Source organism: Megalopta genalis, chromosome 8 (genome assembly GCF_051020955.1).
Source record: "Megalopta genalis isolate 19385.01 chromosome 8, iyMegGena1_principal, whole genome shotgun sequence".
In the NCBI taxonomy this organism is placed as follows: Eukaryota; Metazoa; Arthropoda; class Insecta; order Hymenoptera; family Halictidae; genus Megalopta; species Megalopta genalis.
Window position 1 is genome coordinate 19,301,280 of NC_135020.1, and position 21,606 is coordinate 19,322,885.

Sequence of the window (21,606 nt, forward strand, 5' to 3'; positions counted from 1 at the left end):
CATTTTATCAATCATTCTATAAAAAAGAAAAAAATGAAGAAAATGAAAGTAAACAGTTGCCCATCGTTCGAGTTTTCACTCACTTGTTATCGCTCATATCCATTCCAAATTCTTCCAAAGTTAAATTAGGAATTTTTTGGACAGAAAGAAACGAAAGTAACGTAAATGAAATTCCCTAAAAGTACCGGAATAATAAACTCCGAAACTTGTAAATAGTGTCAAATTGACACCAGAACGAGGGATAAAGGGAGGGGTGGGGGGCACTTCATCAAAACTAAATGGTACGCACGGGCGGTGCCGTATAAATAACAAATTAGCAGGCTGCGGACGTGATTGTCACTTCGCGCGAACGATTTCGAACAACGAGTATTGTGCAAACGAGATACATACTTTCCGCGCCTGATTCTCGCCGATCAGGCGATCACTGTCGACGGTGTCGCTTCATTGTTCGCGCGAACGCTAGTTCTCGCGTGAATCGCGCTCCCGTTCCATGAAATTAATGCAAAAGTCGGGGAGTTTCGTGTGAATTCGCGCGTGGACAGTCGATGATCGAGCCCGCGTTCCGTCGTGTGGGTGAAAGCGATCAGAACGAAAGAAAGGGTGAAACGGGGGACGACGGAGCGAAGAGGGAACGAGAGCGGGAAAATAATCGACGCGGTGGAGGCGAGCGCGCGCGCGCGCGCACGCTCGGTAGGCCGCCGAGATCAATTCGCGGAATTAAACCTCGTTCGTTTGCAATTCGAATCGCAGGATAATCGGCTGCAGAGCGGGGACCATATATTGCAAATCGGCGATGTCAATCTGCGGGGAATGGGGAGTGAACAGGTTGCCGCGGTGCTGCGACAATCCGGCACACACGTGCGCCTCGTTGTCGCGCGACCCGTGGAGCCGACGTCGCCCGATTATCAGGTAGGTTCATCCATTTCTGTCAGATTTATTTTTTGGTTGCGTGTACACCCGATTCATTTCGCCGCGGAGACCGGATAATGAATGGCGGTCTGCCGGTACTCGGATTTTATGAACCGAGCCGTGTACAGCGTTCGAATTTTTCGAGTTACACGGAATTCTCCCTAATCGACGCTCAGATTGCGCACAAAAATGGACAATTCGGTAAGAGGAGAATACGATTATTCGAGTCTGACACTCTGTTTTTATAATTGTTGGCAATTGGCAACTATAAAAACGGATGATCGTATCTTCTCTTACCAAATTGTCCATTTTTGTGTAGCGTGAAATTAGTTGAAATCGAATTGAAATTAGTTAGAATTGTGTAGCGTCTGAACGTTAATTAGGGAAAATTTACTGTACTTGAAGTTTGCTGTACTTGAACTGCCCGAAAAGAATGCATTTATTGAAAAATTCAAGCGGTTCGATTACTCGAATGCTTGTAAGATTACTGAAGTAATTCAGTAATCTTTTGAATTATTCGAATGCTCAAGATACTTGAAGATGAGAATTTAGAGCACGAAAATTGTCGAATTACTCGAATATGTTTGAACAGATCTTTAATTGTTTAATATTAAATATTCGAGTTACACGAACTACACAAATATTTTGTATTGTATTATATTCAGGATTATCGAATACTATGTAACAATATGGTTTAATTGATCTGCTTTATTAACATATGCCGACATATATGACAATATGTTCATCACATGACAACATATTAAGTGACAACGTATTATACAACAGCTATGATATGGCCTTATATATTATGACAAAATATTTCAAAACCATTAAAAGTAGTGTGGCATTGTTAAAGTAATTAATTACCAAAATTTATTACAACAATTAGACTGAAACTTTGCACATGTTTTTATTTTACTTTCATTCAGTTACACAAACTTGTTTACTTAGATTCGCTAAAAAGTATAGTCTATATTGTCTCTGGACAAGAATATCCTGTTTTAGATAGATGACATGATATATGCCTTTTAGGTAAACTTGAACTCCATTGGTAGCTGTCTAAAGTCAATATTTGATTATTAAAAAATGAATACATATTCTACATCAAAACCATCGTCTTGCTTGTAGGTCAAACAATGAAGAGATACTTTCTCAATACATAATTAAAATTTCAAGTTGGTTGGTCCAACACCTTGTGTAACTTAATGAGACTATAATAAAAACGGATGCAAAGTTTCAGACTAGTTAATGTAGTAATTTTTAAAGTAATAAAATAAAGTAAGGTCGATATTTTTTGACCAGGCAAAGTCAATTTTGCTCGTAAAAAAGGAGCTTTTGATTGTTCTTTTATATGACATTCTGAGATGCTATTATTATTGATCAAATTAGCATCATTAGCTGTAAATCATTGATGTTTAAGAAGCATTGAACAATCACAGTTAAGCAATGCGTTAAGTGATTAATTGTTGAGATTACAAGCAACCGGAAATGAATATGTTGTTTTTTACATTTCTCCACCTGGATTGGGAAAATATAAATAAATAAAGTTTTTCATCCTTCGTACATAAAATGATCAATTTCCCCCTTCCTTTGACCTTCGTATATTATCTACGTCTCCACCTATAAAAAAATTATTAACATCATATAATGTGCTCCTCGAAATCAAACAACTTTTGTCTGATACTTCTTTTTCTATTGTCAAAACCAAGCGAGTTATTCGCGTGTGCCCCACCCGGTATAAGGCCTGAAAAATTAATATTACGAAGAGCTACCCTGCTCTCGCGTGAAATTTCGTAATGCTCCGTAAATCGTAAAGCGAAATCCGTGAATTAACACCTTCGCCCGGAACATTAAATTCTAGGACGACTTAAATTTAACGAGCAAAGACGCATGTACGACCATTAAACTGGCTATACCACAGGATTACCGCGACTGCACAAAGAGTAATTGTAACAGCACTGTTCGATGACATTAACACTTTGACTGCCGCCCCAACGACCTGAAAGATTTCATCAGATTAAAGTAATATGTTTAGACAAATTGATATTGCATAGTTAAGTTGTATGACATCAGTTACTTTTTCAACGTTCAAACGTTTTATATATTCTAATAAAATCGGGAAGATATTTTAATAATTAATTAATAGTGCCCGCAAGAGTAATGTCGTTTTGACACCGCTGAAGACCAGCTTTTTTGGTGTTAATCACTCTTCTTTTTTATGTGAATTGCTGAATAGAATCCATTTTTCATTTTCACTGACAATTTCATCTCAATTTCACTCGTTTTCACGAAACTATATGTATTTCAGCCAACACTAGATCCTTGTGAAATTGAATGGGTCTGCTAGATTTTAAATTGTCGACACCATTTTTAAATTTGTTATGTCAATGTCGACACTTCTTTATGTCCAAAATACTAAGTGTCCCAAAATTATGGTACTTTCTGGAAATGACAGATTCCTGAGGTTATTTAAAGTAACTTTTTTCTTAGCGAAAATACAATTCGCGGCTTTGTTTACGAGTTATTGCCGAAAAACACTGACCAATCAGAGGTGAGCTCGACTCGCTCGAGGTGAACAGATGAAGCTCGGTTCCGTTCATTGGCTCGGTCGCCTCGCTCCAGTCGAGCTCGCCTCTCATTGGTCAGTGTTTTTCGTCAATAACTCGTAAACGAAGCCGCGGATTGCATTTTCGCTAAGGAAAAAATTACTTCAAATGACGTCAGGAACCCATTTATTTCCCGAAAGTACCATAATTTTGGGACACCTCTATACAAAATTAGTGGCACTTGTGGCATTAGTATCATTCTTACCCTTCCAAACGTCTAATATATACATTATCCAAAGTTCGATCTTCCATTTTATAACAGTACAGTAATTTATCGCTAATTCGCGCTCAGATCGTATTATAATAATTAAATAATAATTCTGTATTATATATAATTACTGTATATCCAAATTTTTTTAAAATTCACGATGAACAGACTAAATATCAATAAATTTACTCACAGCGCATAAGTTGCGCAATAGTAGCTCATGTCCGCGAACAATGCGACAATGTGTATTCAATTGAAAAGAAAACGATATTACTTATTGGTAGCCCTAATTAATTAGCGGAAAAATTAATTTTCTATTCTGAGCTTATAATTCCGTCACCGACAAGTGGATGACATGGCAGTCAAAGTGTGTCAAGAAGCAGATTGCCGGCTGGAGAATCGTTGATTCTATGTATATCATACTCGAATTGCATTGTTCACTGTCAAGATCGGCGGGAGCTTGGAAACTGTTGACGTTTTTCAGATCTATTACTTATTATTTCAAGCCTCCGACATGTCCGAATTCGGCCGTATCGATCGCGCTGCGGTTTACTCCCGCGATAAGCTTTGTTACAATTTTGTGAATCATCTGTTCTTTGTTTTATGATTATTTATATTTCGATTAAACCCTTGCACTGCAATAACGTGTCTAACTCGTTATGAAGATTTAGAACATAATTTATCACTCTAATATACGAATGTTATTCGCTTCTTTTAAATGTAAATTGAGCCCAATTTTTTCTATTGTTAATATTTAGACATTAGAATTGGTGTAAATATACAGTAAATGTATAAAGTTCTTTTCTCTTGTGAGAATATACATATTTTCGACGACAATTGAGTGGGTTAGAATTATAGTGATATAGTTACATTTTTTTCTTATTGTGAGAAACGAGAAGCATTATTGTTTACTATATAAATATTGTTTAGCAATATTACTATTGCATATTACTGAAGCATTAGCATAGCAATTAACATAGCAATATTACCGAAGCATCATTGTTTATACATTTTGATCAGATAATTTAGAGATACGTAAATTTGTAGGAACTTTATAATTTGTTTCATAATCTTATAATTTATTTCATTCGTCTTTTTAACATTTTGGCATCTATACATAGATTACATTTGAAGACATGAGTCAACATTTTCAAACATGTGACTCACGCCACTACGATTCTAAGCCAGTCAATTGTTGGAAATGCTAATCAACCTAGCTGTGAAATAAATTGCAGTGCAAGAGATTACAAATCGTTTGCTTTGATAGATTTTTAACGTGTGATGTCATTTCCTATAAGAGTTTCCTCGATATTTTAATAAGAAATTTCTGTCGACGGTTTGGTTTTTAATAATTCGAGGAAACAGTCTTCGACGAGGGTAAATTCATTAATATGGATAACGACGGGCGTAATCGAATTATGCGTGACCCAGATATTTTTCAAAATCGAGCGAATTTTGTTGGTTTTAGTGGCAGACGCCACGCGGTGATCAATTATAACGAATTTACTGCACAAACAGACCTTTCCCGATAATTTAATGAAAGCGCCCTACTGCAATTTAATTAAGGCAAAATTCGATTAACCTATTTCATTAGCACATTCGAGGATGAAAAATTGGGTAAATAATAATTAAGCAGGGAGAGAGAGTTGGGTTGGTGTTCTTTTCGGCGTGCAGCAATTTTTCGGAGGATATTCCTTCAGAAATTCCACAGAGGTATGCTTTTATTAATTCGCTGGGGAATTTATATGGACAAACAGAGAGGATATTTCTAGGTACGAGTTCTGTTAAATTTATTTCCTTAATTTCCTTCCCACGGGAATGGAAAACTGTATCTATATCATCTCAAAAACTCGATTCGCTTCTCCATCCTGCACGCCGCGAATAAATATTATTTTATTAAAAGGTTCAAAATTGTAAAATACAAGGAAATAGGTTTTAACCACGAGAAAATATATTCTAAGACAGTTATCTAAATTGTGTGTAGTTATATAATTATATAATTATTATATTTCTATATTATACAGAAAATAATTTATTCAGTTGCTTGCAATTTCAACAATTTTATTCGTTAGCCGTCAATTCTAATTTCATTCTCAGCCACATTTATTTGCATCAGAAAAATCATGTTAATTTGAAAAATATTTTCACAATGTTGAAGGTATTTTCAGATTTTTGAAGATTAACCGGAGTGTTCCACTTGGAACCGGTTACCTAATTAGCTTCTTTAGCCGTGCAGATAGAAGTTCTTTACTGGGTTGTACCTTGACATAGAAAATCATGGTTCTGAAGAATACATTGGAGAATGATATTCATAAATTACAAATTATGAACATTAATAAATTGCATGATGACAAGGAATATACATATAATTAGATGACCTGTTTTAGATTGGATATCGTGAATATATATGTACATAAATCATATTTAGTCCAATATTTATCTATACCTTGACACACACATTAATTTAATATATTAATTTAATAGATTTATATGAAAAAATATATCTTTCTCAAACAGAAAAACATAAGCAATTGTTAATTATATATGAACCATGAAATACCGAAATGTAACATGTTGAAGATCCATGAAAATTCATTGACAAAGAAACCCAAAAGATATCAAATCTGGAATTACCCGATTTGATCCGAGAACGGCTCAAATTTATTGAAAGATTAAGACGAGAAAAAGAAACAAATTGTCATCTCCAGTATCGCAATCCAGCAAACGGTTCTTTTTAAAATAATTTTTTTAGAAAATCGAACGTTTCTTAATTGAAAATTAAAATTATACATGCATCTGTTAAAATTCTCCATATTTAAGGTATATTAAACATTGTTCGACACACGTCAACCAATAATTGTGTACATTGAACAAACGTGTTGATTATGTCACAATTAGGTTGTGAGGTATATTTAATTGTAACTAATCCCACGTTAATTTTTCAGGATTTAATGTTTACATTTATATTAGTTTACTCGAAAACGAATAACATTTCTTCGATTTCCGCGCGTAACAGCTCGCACTGTGAATCGGTGCAAAAGGCAAAGTTTTCATCGTAAATTCTGAAATTCAGTGTACGAATACTTTTTACACTGATTGTAAATAAGTAACAGCTACACACACAATACAGTAATTTATCCCTGATTCACGCTCAGATGGCGCACAAGAATTGAAAACGATTATTCGAGCCTTGCGTCTCATTTTTATAGTTATCGATTGTCAACAACTATAAAAGCGAAACGCAAGGCTCGAATGATCGTATCTCATCTTCTCAAACTGTCTATTTTAGTGCGCAATCTGAGCGCGAATTGGGGAGAAATTACTGTACCTGACGTTTAAAAAATTTTAAAGTATTACTATGCTATTTCGAACATGTTGCAAGCTCCTGCAAATTGTAATTGATGCGAATCGTTTTTCATTTCGCTTGGCGAGCTCGTAAATAGGATCGCAATGTAATCTGTTCGCGACGCCGTTCACAGATTTCGTTCAAAACATACACTGGGTGAACAAAATAATTTCATCGTTCCGAATATTTTATTTGTTTTCGATAGTGGAAAGAAATGTCGAAGTATAATGTCTTTTAGCGACTTCGAATCATTCTACAAATAATAAAATTACAGTAAGGTTATGCTTCGAGAACTAGAAGATTACCAATCGTAAAAGGGGAATAGAAGCTATTAGATCTTGTTAATTCATACGCTCTAATGCATTTTAAAAATTTGCAGATGCCGCAACTGTACAAAGATGCATAGTCTAGCAATGAAAAACAGAAAATTTGTCTCGTTGTCCTATTCTTCGCATTTTTAAGATCGTCGATGTTTAAAATCTTTTTTATTCAACGTTATGTCAAGATTATGGCATTCCATGACATTTCTTGACCCCGGATATTACATCGCAACGATGGAAATGTATAAAAGCGCAATGTATTACGCTGAAAAATGGACAATTTGGGGAGAGGAGATGCGATTAATCGAGCCTTGCGTCTCGTTCTTATAGTTGTTGACAATCGATAGCCATAAAAAACGAGCCGCAAGGCTCGAACAATCGTATCTCTTCTTCCAAAATTGTCCATTTTTGTGGACAATCTGAGCGTCAATTAGAGAGACATTACCGTATTACTATGCTATTTCAAACATGTTGCGGGCTCCTGCAAATTGTAATTGATGCAAATCATTTCCCATTTCGCTTGGCAAGCTCGTAAATAAGATTACAGTGTATTGAAGGCTATTTAAAAAATTGTTTACCAATTTCTATTGGAACGAGTCCTCCAGTCCGACCACTGTTTCGCAAAATGTTAGTCGAACTGTATATTAGAATTTCGCGTGTCCGCCAAATTGTAACTAGGCCAACGACTTCTGCCAATGATAACAGCAGCTGCGCCAATGAGCAGCACTATAAATTAGTAACGAAATAACTGAAATAAAAATTCATCGTCTCATAATCGCTACCTGTCCGTCGTCGAGTCTAAAGTTTAGGCCCTTGGTATTGAATCGACGGGTTATTCGAAGTGGTCCCGCTATGGGAGCCGGCCTTTACGTTATAGAAACGGCCGGGTATCGGATGGTGTGTCCAGGTCGAGGGCGCGGGGGTTGGAAACGGGGGAGTAAAAGCTGCTGAAGTGGCCAATACCTTGGATATCAATTGAACGGTGTGCGTTCCAGGCGCTCGGCAGCCACGCTCCGATCGTACCGACGAAGATTCTGGGTGACCCCGATGAGTTGGATCGCCACCTGGTGCACAGCGTGCCGGAGACGTATAACATACGTCACGTGCAGGGCGATACCGGTTACGACAACGGCTACATGTACTCCCAGGAATCCGACGTTGAAATGCACGTGAGTGTTCCGAACGTTTCGCTGTGTACGCGCGGGAATATTTCAGCTGGATCCCCGTCGGCATATTTATCGATTCCCGTCGCGCATCCTCTCCTATTTTCTACAGACTCGCCATTTGCTCCCACAGCTTTTCGCAGTAGGGGTGACCGGGGCTAGAAGTTCCGCTTTCGAGAAAACATAAAAATTGACTAAGAAACAATGCGGTTGCTTTTCTCGTTTCTGACTGATTTATTGTTTACATTTATTCTACTTTCAAGATTGGCAACTCGTATTCAAATATATTGCAACGAGATTTTCAGAGAATCTTGTTCTTCTTTCTTGTGGTTAACTCAAGGCGGAACTTCTTACCCTGTCGTGGGGCAAATTGTTAACGCTCTGAGGTAAGTTGTTATTGAGAAATAAATGTTACTTTCCTAATGGGATATTTCATTCGCCAATGAAATATAACACAATTTTATTGATATAGTTTGTTTATTAACTTCGGATTATTGTGTTAATATACATATAATTAAAAAATATATATTATAATATATTATGCAATATATATATATATTTTTTTTTGTTTTTTTAAAGAAAAAATATACTATCTTCGGCACAAACGTTAATGTATTATAGTAAAGTGAAAATGATATTATGATAATTTAGGAACAACTTTACTTAAATCTAATAGAAATAACCTCTCAAACCAAAAAAAATTAGATATCGTCAAACGACTCGTCAGAGTCACAGTTCGGACGAACATATAATACAGCATTTGGGCTGTGATTTAGAATGTGTATCTCGACTAGCCCCAATTGACATGCGTGGTAATGTATAAAAATATTTTGCTTACATATTCAAATATTCTGATGTGTGCTATTACAACATGTTCTTAATACGTTTAGTGCCGCGCGAGTCGCGTATGGGTGACACTAATTTTTAACTAGGTTTTCGAAATTCATTCTTATTGTAATATATTGAACAAATTAAATGTTACTAAGGATTTGTAGAATACAAAACAGCCGAACCAATATTTCCTATGGTAAATGTTCGCTTTCTAGTTTCGGTGTCATTAATTAAATGACTTTGATAGTATGCGAATTTTTCGAGTTAATATTCGGCGCTTAATGTGTCAACGACAAACTGCAACGATAAAATGGAAGTCGATGGCGAGTATCACGTAAGGAAAAAGAATATAAATAGTGAAAGAGAGGGTGAAAATGTTTGCGGTCAAGTGGAACGGAGCGATGCAAGTTTTTATTTTCACCGAATTTGCTCGTTACTAGAGAACAATTATTTGTCGATATATATAGCAGGAAGACGAGGTTTAACCTACTTTATCAAAACCATTTCATTCGATATTAAATAATTGAAATGGACAACAAAAATAGTGATTGCAAAATATTTACAGTAAGATATTTATTTATTACTACTATCTATTGCTACTGTCTTGTCTAAAACTATACAATAATTGAAATAGACATAAATAAAAAAATAAAATAATTGAAATAGACAAAAAAAAATAGTGACTACAAAATATTTATAGCAAAATATTTATTTACTACTACTATGTATTACTACTATCTTGTCTAAAACTATACAATTCGCTGTCGCGGACGCTGCTAAAATGGTTTACGGCGTGACATGATCGGTGCACGCTTTCAAAAACAATTGAAAACGCAACGCAATTCTTCTTTATTCGAAATACAGAGTGTCGCCAAAGTTATGGTACTTCGGGGAAATGATAACACCCTATATGTTCAGCTCTCGGGTCGCCTGCCTCCGCAGTCCAGGGCTCTGGTCGATCGCAACTTTTCTTTCTGATGAAGTTTTGAACGGTTTTAAAGTTGGGCAGCGGGAGGTAATCGCTTGGTCAAAGTTTTATGTCACTTACGCTTGCGAATGTTCTTATTCGATTTTGTGTATTTGTGGCAAGCACGAGTGCTGCAAGATCATTCAAGAGAGTCGAAAGATTTCCGAATTTGAGGACGTCGGTGCACAGTAAATTCTCCCGAATTTTCCTTCAGCTTGTGAACGAATGAAAATGGACAATTCGGGAGGTGGAGATACGATTATTCGAGTCTTGCATCTTGTTTTTATAATTGTTGATAATTGACAACTATGAAAATAAGCCGCGAAGCTCGAATAATCGTATCTCTTCTTTGCAAATTGTCCATTTTTGTTTACAAGCTGAAAGGAAATTGAGGAGAATTTACTGTATTTTCGATCTACTGAAATTGTTAAAGTAAAGAATAAATTGTCAGTTGGCTCGTACTTATTACAGTCGACTGTGAAAACTTACTGTTATATGGTATAGTGTCCTGGTAAATTTGGAAGCATGAATAACTGATGTATTTCGGTCAATTAAGCCGGATGCTCAACCTGTAATCGATACTGTTGAGGCCGCACTACAATATCGTGTTAATTTTGAGGACAGACGCTTGTAACACTTATTATCAAAGTAGATCGAAAGTGCTTATGGTGTAATAATTAATCTCTGTTATATTATACTTTCGTGTCGACGTGTAAAAGACGTTTGTGATGATAATAGTGCGCAAATTTTATCAAATGTTGTTTAATGTATTTTGAAAATTCAAAGTGACACTTTGTAGGAAATTATAGTAAATTTTTGTCGAATTTTCCTTCAGCTTGTAAACAAAAAGAAGAAGAAGAAGAAGATATAATACGATTATTCGAGTCTCGCGGCACCATTTTTATAATTTCCGATTGTCTACAATTTTAGAAACGAAGTACAAGGCTCGAATAATCGTATCTCCTCTTCCCAAATTCTCCATTTTTGTTTATAAGTTGATGGAAAATTAGGCAAAATTTATTGTATACAGTTACTGCGGAAAAGTTTATACAGCGGATGGTTTTGTAAGAAATTTAAGGTAGTACAGTTAGGTAACTTGCACTTTATGGAAAAGTTACAGACAAATGGGAAGAGAATAATTTTGTTTATCGAAGTCGATTCTAGTCTGTCGAATAATTGTAAAATGAACAGCACTGATCAAGATCGGAGGTATTTTGAGGTTATTTTTGCGCTATAATTTCGTTCACAATTCATTCACGTTCATTATTCGTCACTAATAAATTCGAGACAAATAATTTATATTCTCTATTTGCCAACCATCGTTGTCGGCTACACTTTGAGAAAATGTTCCTTTTTCAACATTTTTAATAAATAATAGTTTTATTTCTACATTTCCGTTTCTTTTTAAATTTTTTCTACTTATCGGGTTTAACAAAATTTGCATAATTTATTTTAAAAATTTTATCAAACTGCATCAACCAGGTTTGATATTTTACAATACGAGTAGACGCAGCATGTTGGTCGGCACTAAAAGCGTTAAATAACAATTGATAATAAAAGGACAGACTTGTCTTTCGATTTTATAGACGCGAATAATTTCCATATTTAGTAGATTATGTTCCAATAAAAGGACAGACTTGCCTTTCGATTTAATAGACGCGAATAACTTCCACATTTAGTAGATTATGTTCCAAATATCCATAACGAGTCTGCCACGATATTATAGCGCAAGAGATTAACATAATAGAACTATTGAGCCTTAAACGCGACTAATTTATATATTGATGTATAACAATTTCATGATACGATTTATTTAAACATAGATAACGAATCGAATCATGTTCCGGTACTAATTGAATTCGGTTTTTTTAAAAGACTATTCGACGTTCGTTCACCCGTTCATTAACTTCGATATTTTTATCTCAATCTCTGTGAAAAAATCCGCAACATCGATAGTATTATATACATCAGCAATTCGTCTTCTCAATCGGAGTCTCAAATGTACATCTTCGAAACGTTCATCGACATCGTATGAATTAGAAGAATTGCTAATATTTAATAAATAATAATTATGTATTATGCTAATTATTTGTGGCTCGAGTATTCAAGAAGACGTCGAGAAGTTCTATGGAAAACTGAAATTACGAGTGGGGAAAATTTCTGGGGAAGTTTATCATTCCACAGCGGGGCAGCTTGCTGCTTCGCTTCGAACTTGCGGTAACTTCTGAAGCTCGTGTGTTCTTCCTCTATCCCTATTAGTCCTCCGCATTTGTTCTAATTCTATTAGCGCTATCTATTCCGTAAACTGAAGGAGACCGCACAACTTCTAAAGAAAGTTACGAAGAAAGTTTCCCTACCGTCCCTACGAGGGGCGAGCAGCATCCTTGCATTTTCAACGACAGTTTCCCTACTTTGGTTTTAGCGGCATCGGTGCCTTTATCCGTTCTGTGGCCTACTTGAACCCCTCGTATCTCTAGTTAATAAACGCAACGATCATTGGAAACGGAATAATAATGGAATTTAATTTCGAGAACTTTCCATGGAAACAATTATAGTCCATTGAGCAATTCTTACAGCCTTATTTCTTTGTTTTTATTTCATTTATTTAATGTCGCATCTGCTTTATAGCAATTAGCGACTACTTATGAGATAACATTTGTAAGCTTACATGTAGTACAATATTCAGGGTGACCTAAAATTACGAATAATAAATTTTGTAACGAGCTCATTGTTCTTTCCACCTGACCATTCGCCCTACTATTGCCCGTTGATGCAAAGTGCAATTCAATATGATTTTCTGCACAAAAATCACGGAATGCACTGGCCGAAAAAGAGGTTCCCTGATCAGAAATAATATAATTAGGCGTACGAAGAACAGAAATACAGTAATGTCTCCCTAAATGACGCTCAGATTGTCCACGAAAATGGACAATTCGGGAAGAGGGGACACGATTGTTCGAGTGTTGCGCCTCGTTTTTACAGTTATTGAAAATCGGTAAATTATAAAAACGATGCGCAAGACTCAAATTAATCGCATCTTCTCTTCCCAAATTGTCCATTTCTGTGAACAATCTGTGCGCCAATTAGTGAGACATTACTGTAGTCGTTTTAAGAAACATAGCCTTGTGTATAACATCAAAAGCAGCATCAGAAAATTTGAAAAACGATGGAAATGGAGCAATTAGTGCGAGATATTTTGTATAATAAACGAATGAAACTAGCGTTCATCGCGGTTGATTCGTGAACGAAAAGCGACAATCTTATCAGCATAAAAGTGTATTCTGCAGAACAGATGACAGTTTATTTGTTCATTGGCTGATCAAATATTTCTGATATCATTTTAAAAAACACGCTTTAGAGAAACGCGATTTCTGCTTGGTTTACGATTCACGCTTACATGCAAATATTTTTCTTACCACTCACATGGAGATTTAGCATTATTTTCCGATAAAATTAGTATGTTAGAATCGATTCTTTTAGTAATCGCAACTTTCTATGCGCATGTTAAATAGCGCCGATGTAGGTAACTTCTCCCATTAACCTTGGAAATTCAGCACAGTTTTAGATCCCACTGTAACAGGCCTGGAAAGAGTATCCATCGGTCGGCCATTCCATTTTTTTTCCTCGTTATCTTAATAATATCCGCACGTAGAGGAGCTCTTTTGCAAGGACTCGCAATTTCATAGGCAAGGCCTGGCCTCATCATGGACGTAGTACGCAATCCGATGCCAATTGGAGCAATGCCAGTGATACCGGCTGTTCCGGTGCAAATCCCGGAGCTACCGGTTCTCACCATGGACACCATCGACGTTAACTCACTGCCAGAAATGGAACGCTTCACTGTCGAGCTTAAGAAAGACATTTACGGCCTTGGGATCACCATCGCTGGATACGTTTGCGAGAAGGGTAATCCAAGAGATTGTCACGGAACATTCATCTTCTCATTCGAATGGACATTTCTCGTTCTATTTATCTTTCGCAGTATGAATTTTAATTTCAACTATATTTGTTTGCAAAATGATCGGATCGGTCCGTAAGTTTGTATTTTCGGAGAATTTACGTTTGCGAGAAGGATAATCCTCGAGACTGTCACGAAAGGTTCTTTTTCTCATTCGAATGGATAGATCATTCTATTTATCTTTTGCAGTATGAATTTTAATTTGAACTATATTTGTTTGCAAAATGATCGGGTTGGTCCGTAAGTTTGTATTTTCGGAGAATTTACGTTTGCGAGAAGAATAATCCTCGAGACTGTCACGAAACGTTCTTTTTCTCATTCGAACTGGTAGATCGTTCTATTTATCTTTTGCAATATGAATTTTAATTTGAACTATATTTGTTTGCAAAATGATCGGGTCGGTCCGTAAGTTTGTATTTTCCGACAATTTACGTTTGCGAGAAGAATAATCCTCGAGACTGTCACGAAACGTTTTTTTTTCATTCGAATGGATAGATCGTTCTATTTATCTTTTGCAGTATGAATTTTAATTTCATCTATATTTGTTCGCAAAATGATCGCAAGTTTGCACTTCCGGAGAATTTTGAAACAACGTCGATCAAACATGTTCGACTATTTTCAAGATATGGTCGAAAAGGCGATGTAAATGTTCCTTGAAACAAAATCATCTGTTACGTAACGAAATAATTCCGCGCAAATAAGATTGCTGTTGTTTCAAATGGATCGACATTGTTTCTACTTTCGAGTAACGGCATCGAAGATTCTAAATGAATTACTTCAAATAGTTATTTTTTATTTTCATTTCAAATAAATGCGCCAAAAAATAGAATCTCCTCCTCGAGATACGCTAAAAACTTCGAATCGATTGGTCTCTTTTCAAATCGGTTTCTTTTCGATCATGCCAACCAGCTACGAAACGATTTCGAAGCTCGAAGCAACAACATTCGCTTCACCGATTACCTTGACTGTATTCTGAATTCCGGCCGAAGACCTCCCAAAGACATTTCTAAAATGTAGACGAAACAAATCGATGCTCGCTTACCAAAGAACTGAAATTCCGCTCTGAAATCATTCGAGAAGTCTGGTTGCAGCCAGTACGCGATCTTATTCGGCGATCGTCTACTGCGAAAGCTTTCGCGATAAAAGAATCGTCTGGTTGGCCGGTTGATAGAACTTCCGGGGCTCCGGGAGGGTTTTTTAATTAAAATCCGTTCCCGTTGGTTTCTTTGCAGAGGAGCTGTCCGGGATTTTCGTGAAAAGCATCAGCGAGGGAAGCGCGGCGGACTTGAGCAACAAGATCCAAATAAACGATAGAATAGTCGAGGTGGACGGCCATTCTTTACAGGGTTACTCGAATCACGAGGCCGTCGAAGTTTTAAGGCGAACCGGGCAAACGGTTGCTCTATGCCTGGAGAGATACTTACGTGGACCAAAGTACGAGCAGCTTCAGCAGGCGATCGCGGCTAGCGAGCTAAGACTGCCGCAGCCGAGCTCACCGTCGATAACGAGTCTACCCAGCTTCCCTATTAGTGCTGTGAGTTTCATTTACTTCGGCATAATCGATACGTTCATTCGAATTCAGGCTGCGGCCATTGTTTTCGAGTACGCTGGCCGCCAACCGCTGAACCCCGTTCTCTCAAATCAACTGCGAAAAACTCGACAATTCGCCCGAGCTTCGAATGAACATTTCGGGTTCAGCGATCCGATGGTGGAGCCGGTTACTGTGCGGTAGCCAATCGCTGTGCCTTTATTTTCAGATATAATTAACTTCATATTTATATGTCGAACAAGAAATATGAAATTTTCTTGATCCAAGTTCTATTAATTGTTTATTTGGAAAAATTGATATCCTAATGCCAAGTTTCTGACAACTAATTTCAATTTTCACACGTTTTCACAAAGCCGACAGAAAATTTGACGTATCTGGAAAGAATAGTATACGGTCAAACCTGGTTTTTATGCGATTTTTTGTGCGATTTAATTTATGCGATTTTTTATGCGGTATATGAGAACAGTCGAACCTGTATTTGTGCGGTCCTTTTCATGCGATTTTTTTGTGTGAATTAATTTATGCGATTTTTTTGTGTGATTTAATTTATGCGATTTTTTCTGTGATTTAATTTATACGATTTTTGTATGCAGTACGTGAGAACGGTCAAACCTATTCGTGTGCGGTAGATAGGGACCGCAGAAAAAAAACGCACAAAGAAATCGCATGAGAAAGATCGCACAAAAATTGATAAATAAAAAGATACGTAAGTATACCCGGTTATATTTTATCAGAAAGATCCACTGTTCGAGGGTTATTTTGAGTCCCCGTTCGAGTCCCAAGCAGCGCGATCGCGCTGTTTCGATTTTGTGTCAGAAAGTCCCAGGACATTTGAACGCTATGGACAACTGGCTCACAGACCGAAGACAACATTGACTTCGATTGACATTTGCAAATCGAAGTAGCACGCTCAATTTACCGACAACACATTTTGTATTTCATTGTTATCTTTTCGATCATTTTTCTCGAACAAAACTTGAAATATTTATTGTTAGCACGCGTATCAAGACAAATGCTATCGCGCTGTTCGACATTTTTCGACCGTGTTTTTTCCAATGACCCCCGGGACTCGAACGGTTAAACACGTAAAAGTCAGTGGTTCCTAAAGTATGACAAAAATTCCTTCAATTTTGTAATACCGAATTCGCGAATTCCGTAGAGCTTGCGAATAAAAACTTCGAGACATAGGTTCCACAACGAAACCTAGAAACGGAAACTAGACGAATTTGAAACACGGACTTAACGAGGTTAAAAATAGAGAGTGGCGGTTTTTACAGCCGGTCATTAATGAACGTGAAGAAATTCTTTTCGCGTCCGTGGGATTGTGACCTACATACTAAGCGCGCGGGGAGCGCCGGACAAGATTTAATATTTCACAGCGACCGAGAATCGGTGGAATCCGCCGATACATAAAATAATTCATTCAGGACGAGAAGGTCCGGCGTCTAGACGCAGATTTATAACCCGATCGAAGGTCGGATCTGTCCATCGGCCGTTACGCGGGGAATCTGTTCTGTCGCAGGACGGCGAAACTACCACCGAAATAGAACCGGAAGGCGAGTCCCATACAACGGTGGACAGCGCGGTTCTCCATGAAGGGGATCGTGAAAGGACGTCCGACGAGCTGGACGACGCTGCGAACGTCGAAGCTTTATTGAGCGATCCATCGAGCGAGCTCACGCCGCAGATCCGGGCTGCCATTAAGTCCAAGTGGCAGAAAATCGTCGGTCCAGATACCGAGATCGTGGTACGTATTTCGAAATTCGTTAGCGCGCTCGCTGCAGACGCACGGTGAGCCATTTCATTCGTTAACTTCGCCAAAGCTGCCGGATACTCTAAACGTTTCGGAACGATCGATTGGCTCGGAAAGTTCGAAACTTCGGAGAAAATGTTTTACGTAAAATCGTGAAGATATCAACGTTAGATTTACGGAGCACAAAAAACAGCTGTTTTATATTAGTTTACGGAAATAACAATAAGATATTTATTCTGATTTTTAACAAGTGCTACTGTAACATTTGCTGTAAGTAACATATAAATTGAATAAATAATATCCGTCATTTTGACGGATTCCGTAAACCTGGTATTAAAAGCCATATAAATTTCTTTTAACTCTTAGAAAAGATATTATTATGATATTTACACATTCTTCCGTCTTTTCTTCTACCTATTATACAGGGTGTCCCGAAAATGTCTCGCAATACGGAAATGAGGGATTCCTGAGGTGGTTTGAAGCAACTTTTTCCTTAGCGAAAATGTTCTACGAGGCTTCGTTTACAAATTATTAACGAAAAACCGGGATCAATCGGAGAGCGAGTGCGGCTGGCGCCACGCCCTCGCGACCTCCGCCGCTGCGTCATACGGCCGGTGCGACGCGAGATTGGCCGCAAGGGCGGAGCGCTGGTCGCACTCGCTCTCCGATTGGTCCAGGCTTTTCTTTAATAACTCGTAAACGCGAAGCCGCGGATCGCATTTTCGATAAGGAAAAAGTTGCTTCAAATCACCTCAGCTAACCCCCATTTCTGCATTACGAGACATTTTTGGGACACCCTGTAGTTATAATGGATTATTGTAAAATAAACAATATTCAAAAGGAATTTAAATAGTTCGCAAATTTTGTCTACGATAATTTCAATTGTATTCAGAAATTTTTCTTCAATTTCATTGTAACTTGGAAAGGATATTTTTTAAATTTTGATATTTTTTTCCATTACTTTCTTAATCTGTTACATTACAAATTAAATAGTGTGTTAAAAAAAAGTGGTTCAAAACTTTAAGGATTTATAGTACTCGGCGGGGGTGGAGTAAATCTAGTGTTAAACATTCTATTCAACGGTCGTTAACTGTTTGAATTTGAATGGACAGATCGTTAGTCACATCAAAGTCGACGTGATTTTTTTAAGAGATCCGAGTTAATAGCTTTGAAAGATGGTTCCCTAAGAGTCTAGGAACGGTCGATGATCTCGGAACCAAGATTTTTTTGAAAACAATGTTTCAGACAAAAGTGTCACACTGTCAAAAGTTCTACGGAACGGTCATATTCGTTTCACCTAAAGTGGGCGGGTGAAGGTCACGTCAAACTTGGCGTGGCTTTTTGAAACGAGCACCTGATATTTTATCACTTCATATGAGCCGTTTATTTTGAAAGTGGCATAAGTCACTTTTTTTTTTTTTTTTTTTTAAATGAAAAGATACCGTTCAATTGTAATTAGCGTTACCATTAACTCAATTTTTTTGAAAAAGTGACTTATGCCACTTTCAAAATAAACGGCTCATATTAGAGCCGACGGCGGGTCCTTTTGTATAAACGCCAGTTAACGATCCTCTTCCTATATAGCTAATTTTGACGTGACCTTGACTCGTACACTCAGAGTGAAATGGATTTGTCCATTAAATAGAACTTTTCAAACTTCGACACGTTTGTTTAATAATATTCGTCGAATTGTCATCGAAAGTTATTTTGAAATTAGTATTCATCTAGAGTTCATCTTCGTTGTTTCGTACAGTGAATTGGTTTTGCATATATGGGTTGCATTGTGCTGATTACATGCGGCACATATATGTCTTTGGACAGCGGAGAGTTCGAGCATTGTAGAGCCGGATAGCCGACCGTTCTACCGCAATGGAAGCAACAAATAAATATTGATGTATTCGACCATCAAGAATGTATTCGGCTAAATATCCTGCGGAAACATTGATTCGAAACAATTCGAATAATGCCTAATTCTAGCAGTGTACACAGGACAGAGTACACTGTACATAGGACTGTGCACGTTTGTCGTCAAGAGCGTCGATTCGCAGGCAATGGAATTGCAAATGGTCTCAACACGTTGAATGCCACGGGGGTCGTCGGTGGCCGGCGATCCCAAGATCACTAAATGTTTCAATATTATCATTGTTACTGAAATGGTGCGAAGACCTGCAGTGACATACAATCGGCCACGCGAAAGTGTTCGTACACCTTTCAAAATGCAATAACTATTCTAAAACTGATCTGAATGACTTGAATATTTTTTTTTTAACGATGGAGGGACTAGTTTAGTACACGATTACCGAAATGCTTACTCTTTCAATTTTGCTGTTACTTGGAATGACGAAGAAATGCAAATCTCTCGTCTTTTAACTTTTTTATCCGAGCCTATAACGAGAATTTAAAAAGATGTCTTTCGTAGATCTCGGTAACTTGTATGCGTGTTGAAAATTTTATCGAAATCGATTCACGCGTTGTTATGAGTTACAATAAATTAAAGATCGCAAAAATCGCAGCTTTATCACGATTTTCACCGAAAACTGGAAGAAACGTGCAGTTTTTAATATCCTTCAATACCTGCACAAGCTCGACTCTGGGTTAATCGTTTTCGATCAGATATACAATACGAAAGGCATTTTTTAAATTTTCGTTACAGGCTCGGATGAAAAAAGTTTAAAAACAAGGTTATTTAATATTTTCTTTTCCTTCCAAGTAATAGGAAAATTTAAAAAAAAAATAGTTCTAGCCATCGTCTAGTAAACTAGTCCCTCTGTCATTCAAAAAAGTTCAAGTCATTTAGTCAGTTCTGGAAAATTTATTGCGTTTTAAAAGGTGTACGAACACTTTTGTGGCTCACTGTAAATGCTTCGCACATGATTAACACGCTTCATCTTGTCGGTTGTAAATAATATTTCGCCACAATATGTAACGCATAGTTTGAAATTCGTATCAACCAGACGGACAAGCAATATCAAACGATTGTTGCATCCGATCGCGTTAATAACCGGTTAACGAATTTCGCGACTCTTTCGAGGCGACGTTCAAAGCAGAGTGTTCTCTCCATAACCGGCGAAAAGATCTCTACCATGACTGACAAATTTATATCCCCACCATTGGGGAACCAGTCGAGCGTTTAATACGCTCGGTGACCGAATCATCGAGGGGACGGGTGTCGGCGAGACTCGTGCCAATGCAAGCGAAGCAAACGCAACTTTTGCTTGCAACTTCTCGACTTCCTAATTCATTTTCATGACTAATTTTACGCGCGATATTGGACATCAGCGCAGACCTTTAAATCAAAACTTGAACTTGCTCGTTTTTAGTTCTTCAAGAATCAAACTTTCTACCCTTGTACCGTCTCGTTTCTCTTATTAAACTGATACGCGAAGAACGATATGATTACGATCGTAATTACTTTTCCAACAAGTGATTGAAGTTTCATGCTTCAACTTGTTGCGATAGTACAGTGAATTCTCTCTAATTGACGCTCAGATTGTACACGAAAATAGCCAATTTGGGAAGACGAGATACGATTATTCGAGAGCCTTGCGGCTCGTTTTTATAGTTGTTGGCAATGTTATGTATATAAAAAACGAGCCGAGAAGCTCGAATAATCGTATCTCCTCTTCTCAAAGTGAACACTTTGGGCACAATCTGAGCGTCGATTAGCAAGAATTTGCTGTATTTAAAATCGTAACTCTGTAACGTCTTTGATGTTATTTCAATAAGGAAAACGAGACAAACACGGTGCTGCAAGTTTCATCGACGCCTCGATTCCCCTTTCTTTTTCAATCGCTGTCTATTCCCACGTTCGATACATCACAGAAAAACGTAGATGCTCAGATTGTGCACAAAAATGCACAATTTGAGAAGACGAGATACGATTATTCGAGCATTGCGGCTCGTTTTTATAGTTGTTGACAAGGTTATTTATATAAAAGCGAGTCGAAAAGCTCGAATAATCGTACCTCCTCTTTCCAAATTGTCCGTTTTTGCGCA

General features: G+C 37.3%; 1 protein-coding gene across 4 annotated transcripts in view; it reads left to right on the forward strand.

Moving 5' to 3' along the window:
* The window catches only part of LOC117217682 (multiple PDZ domain protein), a 233,891-nt gene that overhangs the window by 111,491 nt on the left and 100,794 nt on the right, over positions 1-21,606 (forward strand). For all 4 annotated transcript variants that reach the window (XM_076524162.1, XM_076524160.1, XM_076524161.1 and 1 more), the window contains 5 exons: positions 751-909; positions 8,385-8,558; positions 14,037-14,256; positions 15,541-15,842; positions 17,380-17,604. In XM_076524162.1, the coding sequence (XP_076380277.1) occupies positions 751-909; positions 8,385-8,558; positions 14,037-14,256; positions 15,541-15,842; positions 17,380-17,604 (1,080 nt within the window). The remainder of the gene's footprint in view (positions 1-750; positions 910-8,384; positions 8,559-14,036; positions 14,257-15,540; positions 15,843-17,379; positions 17,605-21,606) is intronic.